Source organism: Gavialis gangeticus, unplaced genomic scaffold (assembly GCF_001723915.1).
Source record: "Gavialis gangeticus isolate Ggan-Ray unplaced genomic scaffold, GavGan_comp1, whole genome shotgun sequence".
NCBI lineage: Eukaryota > Metazoa > Chordata > Crocodylia > Gavialidae > Gavialis > Gavialis gangeticus.
Window position 1 is genome coordinate 86,078,186 of NW_017729025.1, and position 9,741 is coordinate 86,087,926.

At 39.9% G+C, this 9,741-nt stretch overlaps 1 protein-coding gene across 1 annotated transcript in view; it reads left to right on the forward strand.

The window, feature by feature from the left end:
- The window catches only part of STARD9 (StAR related lipid transfer domain containing 9), a 259,017-nt gene that overhangs the window by 171,277 nt on the left and 77,999 nt on the right, over nucleotides 1–9,741 (forward strand). Inside the window, exons 14-16 of the mRNA XM_019519085.1 lie at nucleotides 2,080–2,157; nucleotides 3,000–3,074; nucleotides 4,370–4,549. Coding sequence (XP_019374630.1) covers nucleotides 2,080–2,157; nucleotides 3,000–3,074; nucleotides 4,370–4,549 — 333 coding nt within the window. The remainder of the gene's footprint in view (nucleotides 1–2,079; nucleotides 2,158–2,999; nucleotides 3,075–4,369; nucleotides 4,550–9,741) is intronic.

A 9,741-nucleotide genomic window follows, 5' to 3' on the forward strand; every position in this document is an offset into this window, starting at 1 on the left:
TTGAAGAGTACAGGTCCAAAGACTGAACCCTGCAGGACCCCCCTACCCACATCCTTCCAGGTTGATACCAGCCCATCTACTACCTCTCTGAGTGCAACTGCTAAGCCAATTTGCCACCCACCAGACCTTGTAAACATCTATGTCACAGCCTCTTAATTTATTGATGAGAATGGGATGAAGGCCTTGCTAAAATCCAAGAAAATGACATCCACCTCCACTCTTGTGCCTAAACATTTTGTGACCCTGTCATAAAACAAAACCAGATTGGTCAGGCATGATCTACCTGCTACAAATCCATGCTGGTTTCCCTGCTGCATTCTTTTTCCTGCTGGACCCCCACAAATATGATCCTTCATAATCTTTTCAAAGACCTTTCCAAGGATGGAGGTGAGACTGACTGGCCTATAATTACTTGGATCCTCCTTCCTCCCCTTCTTGAAAATAGGGACCACATTGGCCCTTTTCCAGTCCTCTGGGACCTGACCCGAGTGCCACAAGTGCTCAATCAGCTGTGCCAGTGATTCTGCTCTGACACCAGCCAATTCCTTCAGTACTCTCAGATGCAGCTCATCTGGGCCTGCTAACTTAAACACACGCAGTCCATCCAAGTAGCTCTGTACCAAATCAGCGTTGACGGTTGGTGGGCTGGTGTCCCTCTGATGCCCATTTAAGGACCCATTAGGAGATTTATCTTGGGCCCTGTTCAGGAACACAGAGGCAAAAAACTCATTGAATAGCTTAGCCTTGTCTCCCCTGTCTGTCACTAATTGCTCATTTTTGTTCAGTAGGGGTCCTATGCTGCCCTGCGCCTTCCTTTTACTCCCTACATACCTAAAAAAGACTTTTTGTTGTTTTTAATTTGTGTTGCCAGCCTCCGCTCTGTAGTTGCTTTGGCTTTTCTAACTGCCTCCCTGCAAGTGCGGGCCAAGTAGGTATACTCCTCCTTGGTAGCTTCCCCCTGCTTCCAGTGCCTATATGCCTTCTTTTTTGCCCTTAGGCTCCCCTGGATTTCCCTGTTTAGCCAAGGAAGATTTTTAGCTCCTTTCTCCCTTTTCCCTCATACTGGAATAATCTCCCTCTGTGCCTGAAAGATTGCTTCCTTTAGAAACGACCCCCCTTCCTGGACTCCCATCTTGCCAGTACTCTTATCCTGCAGTGTGTCATTGCCAGTACTCTTATCCTGCAGTGTGTCAGTGTCATTGTAAGTGCAATGAAGTTAGCCTTCCTAAAGTCAGGCACTTCCACCCTACTAGTTATCGTACTCACCCTATGCCATATGGTGAATTTGATTGATTGGTGGTCACTGTCCCCAAGGTGACCACAAATCTGCAGCTCCCCTACCAGGTCCTCCCCCGTAGCCAACACCAAGTCCAGCAAGGCATTCCCCCTAGTGGGACTGTATACCTCCTGCATTAGGTGAAGGTCCTGCATGCAGGTTAAGAACCTATGTGAACAGTTAGATTTGGCTGACTGCTCCTCCCAGCGGATGGCAGGGTAGTTTAGGTCCCCCATGACAATCATGTTCCTAGACTGTACGGCCTCTCAGAGCTGCCTCAAGAATTCCAAGTCTAGCTTTTCCTCTTGGTGTGGTGGTTTGTAGCAGACCCCCACCACCAAGTCCCTTTCCCCTCGACCTCCATGTATCCTAACCCGCAATGCGTCAACTTTCTCCTCCTCTCATCCCATTTTGATTAGGGTAGATGTATAATGCTCCTTTACATAGCAAGCAACCCCGCCCCCTTTCCTCCCTAGTCTGTCCCTTATGTACAACATGTACCCCTCAATGTGTACCGCCGAGTTATAGGTAGGGTCCCACCAGGCTTCCGTTAGCCCTACTACATCGAAGTTATTATCTGCAAGCAGAAGTCTGAGTTCTTCCCCGTGTTCCTAGCATTAGTATAGAGGCACTTCAGCCCTCCGGATGGTGCCTTGGGTACTTACCTGGGGTGTACTGCTGCATGCCTTGTAATGTTTAGTAATAGACTTGTTTTGGAGCAAAAATTTTTAAGGACATTCATTGCTTTCTTTCACTGTATTATTTATATGTAGATTTTTAATATTTGTCTCTTTATATTGCAGGATGCAAATGTAAAACTGATTCGAGAACTGCGAGAAGAAATTGACAGATTAAAAACTATGCTAATAAGCTTTGAGCTGGTGTGTATAAATTCTTTTTCTAACTGGACCCATGGTGATGCTTTCAGTAGTTGCAGAAGCACAATTGTCTGTATTACACCTTGATAAATATCTGTTAAATGGAACCTCTTCATTCTTTGAAGAACGCCCCTGTTGTGTCTAGGGGGGCTACTTGCATTCTGCCATCATCTCTTAACAAATCCTCAGTGTGAGCTGTTGAATGTTTATTAGAAGGGATTTCATTTCTTTTTTTAGGTAGATAAACTTATTGTGCTAGCCAGATAAATCCCTGGAATGAAATTTCCACTCCAGTATGTGGTCCAGAAGCACCCCACTAATGAGACAGAGATGCAATATTAATAACTATTGAAGACCACTGCCACACTTGTCACAATCTTCTTCCAAGAAAATGAACTAATAGACCGTGAGTAGTTTTAGGTTCCCAGGAAGGCTACACTCACTTAGAGAAGATTTCTGAGCCTTTATCTAGCTAGCATTCTTTACTGTTTCTGGTGTTTCCTCCTTCATGGAACTGGATATGAATTTTGTCATTTTTGTTAACCCTACATCTTACAGTAAAACCCTCCATGCTGGATGAGATAGAAACTAACTAGCTTTGAGCTCTGCCACATGGAAGTGACATTGTGGAAGCAGTTCTAAGCCATTCTTTCACAATGATTTATAGGTAGTAACTAGTGGAAGGAATTCAATGAATAAATTTGGAGGGTAAAATCAAATGTCTGCATACCTGTCTTTATGTTCCTGTGCTTTGCCTTCCTGAAATCAGTCTTTGACATATATGTTTGCCTGAGTTATGGATAAGGAAACAGACACAGAGATCTTTGTAATGTTTGTTTGTTCAGAGGAACTCCAGTCCTTCATGGAGTGATGACAGAGATGGAAATCTGACAGAATTAGTTCTTCAGAATGAAATGAAGGTAAGTATATTCTCTTTAATTCCTTCTGCCAGTTTGGTAAGGGTTAATGACATACTTTTAAACAGCAGCAAAAATTATCCCGTGTCTAACCTTTCCTGCTTGCTGTTTCATTCATTGACAGTTTTTCATATAACTTTCAATCTGTTAAATACCAGGTGCCCACCCTTCAGTTCTCACTATTGCAGTGAGCATTTAAAATGTTCTTAGTAGCACCTGGAATATCAATCACACCTCTTTATTTAAGGATTGTTTATAGTGTCCCATTGTAGTAGCGAAGTGCTTTTCAGATAAAATAGATATATGTGATAAAGTCATGAGTGGATTTGAAGAAATGTTTTACCCTTTTCTCTGGCATCATTAGGAAGAATATAACATTAAAAGTGGAACTGTTCTGTGTTGTCAGTTTTCTGTAAGATGTTAGCTTCTGTGCTCCACAAGAATGCATGCAACTTATGGTCCTGTAAAACTCCTAAATAAATGATGTTCTGCTGAAAACTCTGCCTCTCACTGAACAGACAACCTAGGCAGTAGCAGTGCAAGCTTTTACACACTACCCTATCAATTACCTTACAGCCTGACTGAGAAGGATCCATCTAGGATAGCGGGGGCATTATTTCTGTTAACATAAATAAGATAGAAATTAGATTTTTGTCTGCACCCGTTGTTGTCACAAGTAGCACTTGAATTTGACAGAATGAGTCAGTTTTGCTCTTTTCACTTGCCAGCCCATAATCATGGAAGAAACTAACTAGTGAAAGCAAACTCTATAAACATCAGCAAGGGAGCAAAAAAAATCTTTACCATTTGTTTTAGAGAAATATTTAATAGCATTCACTATTTAGAAAGAGCTTAGTGAGAAAATGATTTTTTTAAACAATTTGGTTCATTCTGAAAAATATAAGTCAACAGTGTCCATTAAGTTTGCTTATCCTGTTCAGCTGGAGACCTGTCTAGTAAGGTTGCTGAAACAACATGCCAGACATGGAAATAAATTTGTGAAATTTGTCCTTTAGAATACGAACTGAGATAACTAACATGTTTCTCACGCACACAAAAAAAAAGCCATGCAGTTATCAGATGGAAATGACAGCTGATCACCACTGACTTGTATGTATTTGAAGATCTTTTTTTTAAAGCTTTAGAACAGTATATAAGAATAAACAAAGTGGTTTTTTTAAAGGTTAGGAAAATATGCTGACATTGTATCCTTTTATTTTGTGGGGATAAGGTAAGCATTTTGAATGGGTTTACAGCTCAGCTTCTCTTTAAGTTAACTTCTTCTGACTTTCCTAAAGATTGACCAACTGACCAAAGATTGGACCAGTAAATGGACTGATAGGAAAGCCATCATGGAAGAGTATAGCGTTGATATCAACAAAGAAAAGGTTGGAGTGACAATAGATTCCAATTTACCTCATTTAATGGCCATGGATGATGATATCCTCAGTACTGGAGTTGTGCTCTATCATCTCAGGGTAAGTCACCTTTGCCATTTAATTTTTTTTAACTTACATCAGATACAGTTATTTTTGGGATAGAGAACATGTTGGTGGCCAAACACCATTAATTATCAAACAACAAGAAGCTGTGTCATAAGTCATACTGATAACAGGAAAACAATGAAAGCAGTACAGCTGAAGGGGGAAATCAGATCTTCTTCACCACCTGTCCTATAACAAGCAAGACAGTTGGTCTAAGTATTAAGCTGACTTCTATCAGTGCACATGCAAAACTTGCTGGAAAATCTCCACGGATAGGCATGAGCAAACTAGGTGCTCGACTACACAAAATAGATACTGAAATAGCCACTGGCACCTAGACGGGTGCATGACTCCCTTGTAGGTCCAGTCAGTTGTGTATGTGCCAAAGTGTACTTGCAAAATTAGAAAAGGAAATTTAAAGTTTGGTTTATGTATGTGGTATATGGTATTCTTACAGTATAGGTAAATAGAATGGTAAACTGATACTGTAGTAGCAGTATATGGGCACATATGCACCAAAAATTTACTGTTCCAGGCAGTGATCTCCTCAGATATGCTGTGCTACTCTAGATATGCTGTCTCCCAAATCTGAAGTAAGGTAGCTGTGTTTGCATGGTGCCATACCTAGGCTGATCATTCTCTGTACATTGCAAACATGGCTTACCTGCTTCCAAGTTACACATCACAACAGTATAGCATGTGTGATGGTAGTGCTGCTGGGCTTGGTACGTTTGTGTTGTAGATAACCCCTATAAATAATTACATTTTCACAGTCTAAACTTTCTGTCAGCTCCATAGGGTGAATCTCAGATGAGCAGTTTAAATTAAGTCTTAGTTTTTCATTACAGTGAATGAATGGTGTCCTTTGGGTCTTTCTGAGCCCACTGAAGTTGATCTGAGTTTAGCCATTCAGTAGGCACGTCTACCTGTGTACTTTAATGCACAGTAGACTAATTTACCGTGCAGTAAAGCATCATTTTCTGCACATGCACAGCAATTGGGTGACATAAACTAATTTACAGCACCATCAAATAGTTGCATTAGACTAGAGTACTATCCAATGTGTGCTTAAATGTACGTGTAGACAGTGATGTTGGGATTATCTTACTCTGGCTCAAGTTGCACCCAAGTTTATTCAGTTGCATTAATTGCACATGTAGACACACCCAGTAAACCCAAGATTTCACCTCATCTGTTTCCATAATGTCAAATCTATGTCTCTTCCATATCAAGATTAATAAAAGCTCAAATAAGTGTGGTTTGGGAGGTGAAAAAAACAGAACTCTTTTTTTAATCCACCTCAAGATGAAGTTGGATTCCAATGTTCTTACACTGTTTTAATAAAGTCAAGTTCTGCTGTAAAAATTCTGTTTCAGCCTTAATATAGAATGAGTGTTTGGTAACTGTTATTTTGGGTGCCTATGAAATTCTACATGCAACAAACACCTTTTCCCTGTAAACCAGCTGCTGAAAACTCAAGTGTTCATTATATGAGAAAAGTCTGGTAAGAGCAGGTTCTGTCACTTACCTAGCTAAACCAAAAGTAAAATCTGAAGAAATTCACAGGGAGCAGAACACTGAGCAGGCTCTGCTCCCTAGCTGTTGCTACTCAGTATGTGCTGTATGCAAGAAAATATGGTATATTCAGGCTTCTGCTAATAGAAGGACCCTAATCCAGAGATAAACATCTAATCCAGATATAAACACACATTTTATGTTGTTTTGGGAAAACTGGGTTTTTTGCGTTCCATTTAAAAAAAGTCGGACTGTTCAAGCCAAAAGTAATACTACTTCCCTATGCTTCATTCTGCTTTAAACCACTCGAACATCAGTTAAGTTTTATAGGGCAAGATTTTCAAAAGTGAGTCATGCATTTACAGGTCAGTTTCCCTCTTGTTGTCCATTTTTGAAAATGAGACTTTGGGCTTCTAAACCAGTTAGGGCCAGGTTTTTAAAAATAACCAGGCACCTAAACATATAAAACAGTGCTTTGTGAGATTTTCAGAAGGGCTGACATGCCTAACTCTGACTAAAATCAGTGTGAGCTCTGTGCTCTGTAGCACTAGTTTTCTGTCTCTTTCAGTCATTTCAAGGTCTGACATTATAGGAACAAAATCATGAGAACCGCAGTGGTTGTTATATTATTCATTGGTGTAACATTTTCGCAGACATTTAAGTTATTTGATGTTTATAGACTGTTTATTTTCTTGATATAAATTTACTAACCCAGTTGTAAAATCAAGCCAACTGTTCTTGAAAGCTTCCATAACAGTGCTATATGTTGAGATGGCTTCAATTCAAGACAAGCGTGCAAGATTTGAATGAGCAAATCCTGCATCTTATATTCTTTCATTTCCATTTCTACACTAACTCTTCCATTGTTCTTAATTAGTCTTTGAGTAACGAGCACCTTTTAAATGGTGAGAATGCTTTGCTTCATTCACATACTGAGACTACATTTATTCTATCTTAATATCTGTGTTAACTGCCTCAGAGGAAGAATAAAAAGTCTGATGTAGCAAAATTTGCTTTAGATGCCTGTGAGCTTCCCTCCCCCTCCAAAGCCATTCTAAATTAAAATTAAATGGCTTTTAATATCATCAAGTGCATAAAAGGCTTTGGGGCACAATCATAGCAAGTTTCAGGGTAGTAAAAAATTTGTTTGGGACTCAGGTTGCTGTTACACAAAAGCATCTATGCTCTCAGTTATACTGGGCTAAGATGCCTGAAAATTGGGTGGTAATAAACAGAAATGAAGCAGGGCAGAGTACTCTAGTGAGCAGGATGATTCAGTAGTTCCCATCAGCTTTGCTCTGTTGAACATGTAATAGGTGTTTACAACCACATGAATGGCTACAGTATAAACATCTTTGCACTCCGTTGGAGTCAATCATCTGTGGGGCACAAGGAATGTAATTTATTCCTCTCTGTTTCCACTTTTCTGTATTCAGCTAATGTCTGCTAATTCCAAGACAGTTTAGGTCTCTACATTGTATTTCAAGAAATTATACATTTAATGACTAAATCATCCCCACACAGTCATCTTTCTGGATTGACTTCAGGTTTAAAGGGCTGAGCTTTCAAATGATCCTCTATATGAACACACACCATACATAGCTGGAAGCACAGAGGGGTTTTGCCTCATAGTTGGTAGGTGCAGAATAGAGGTCCATTTGAGAATTTGGCCCAAGATTTATTCATTGCAAAGATGCATGTTTCAAGAGTTAGTCTTGCATTTTCATTTGTCTTTTTTTCACACTTGGAAATTGTAGCCTAGACAGACAATTGTGCTTGTGGATATATTTTTTAGTGAACCTCTCTCTGAGTTTGAAGTGCCTGATGTTTTAGCTGAATTAAATATGTAGACAATAACCTTCCCTGTCATCTTAAAAAGATTTGCCAAACTGCACTTGCACAGTTTCAGCATATTAGTCTCACAAAAAAAGATTAATTACTTCTGTGATGCTGTGATATCACCAAGGTAAACTCAACCAAAGGTGTCATCACATGGCACAGGTTGCAGAGGTGTTGCCACCAGCATATAGTCTGCCACATTGTGGTTTTTCAGTTGTTTTAAAATAAGTGATGAAGAAGGCAGTATGTCAATATTCTTATTGAATCTTGACTATATTAATCCTGACTTTATTCACAGAAAGTAAACACTACTACTTAAAACATGTTTTTTAACCAGTTCCTCCATATTATTCTGTACTCATTTGGAGACTGTAAACTATTCCACATTACCTAAAATAGCTTAATGATATCCATTTTAGTGAAGAAAAGATAGTTATAAAGATCGCCAGCAGGGCTCTTATCAATGTCTCTTATTAAGTCTCTCACATACACTAACATCTTTGTCCCCTCTTTCTTTGCTCCTAGATGCTGCCTTTTCTTTTCTTTGTACTTTGCATCTTTTAGACTTTGTTTCCTTCATCTGAACACCAAGAAGGTAAAATATATTGTGTCTCTCTGTTTTTGTGCTCCTATGTATTATGGCTTTGCACTGTCATCTTGTACTTTTTTTTAGTGTAAAAACAGCTGTCTTTGAATCTAACTGTTATTCTTATTGCTTCTTAGCATTGTGTGTTCTAATCAACTGATTCCCACCAGCATTCTTAGAAATGCACTTCATTCAAAAGCTTATCTAACTTTACTCCAACCATGTAGTTGAACCCATAAAAGATATTCTCAAAAAGAATCCTTGCCTCTCTTCAGTGAGAGAAGTCTCTTTTAATTTTGATATTTTTACTACTTATATTCAAAAGATTTTATAAGAGCTCAGTGACACACTGATAACAAAAGACAACTAATAAACATATGTCCCCCCTTTTTTGATTTGCAGTATAAATTTTGGGATCTGTTTTATTTGTTGAGAAAGGATTAGTGCCTTTACATTGCGAAGTCTTTTAAGATTCAGTATGCTCCCAAGAATGAAGCAAAGAAATATTCCCTCACCGAGAAGTGCTGCTGTTTCCGTAGTAGTCTCCAGGAAGATCTGTTCCTGTTCATGGAGCTTTGGAATGAGGACATTTACACTGTGAAACACTATTTCTGTACAGTAGATGGAAGTTCTTAAGGTGTTATAGTGAACCCCTAGATAATTCTCAACCAGGGTGCTGTGAGATCTTTCTAAGGGTGACATGCAATATTAGCACTGCTAAGTATGCAACACCTACACATGATTCTCAAAGTAAACCCAAAGATTTCAAATAGGAATCTGAAGTATCAAAAAACACTCTGACCTGCTGCAGTCTTGCTGAGTTCTTTGCAACAGAAGAATTGTTCTATTATTTTTGCATTGTCAAAAAATGCCACCTAAGAGTGCAAGGTGGCAAAGGTCTACAGCAAGGCAGCAGCCCTAGATTTTAGAAGGGCGGACTTCAATGAGCTAAGGAGAATAGTCGGGGAAGCACTGAGGTCACTGAGGGGAGGGGAGCCAGGTGTCCAAGAAGAGTAGTCGCTCCTTAAGGAGACGATCCTCCAAGCCCAAAGGGAGGTAATCCCAACATGGATCAAAGGGGGCAGGAGGGCACAAAAGCCCCCATGGCTCACCAGAAGCATCCGGGAATGTCTCCTAGCTAAAAGGTTGGTGCACGCCCAATGGAAGGAAGGGGCCATCACCAGGGAGGATTATACTGCGGTTGCTCGGGGATGCAGGGGGGCAGTCAGGGAGGCCAAGGCGGAGA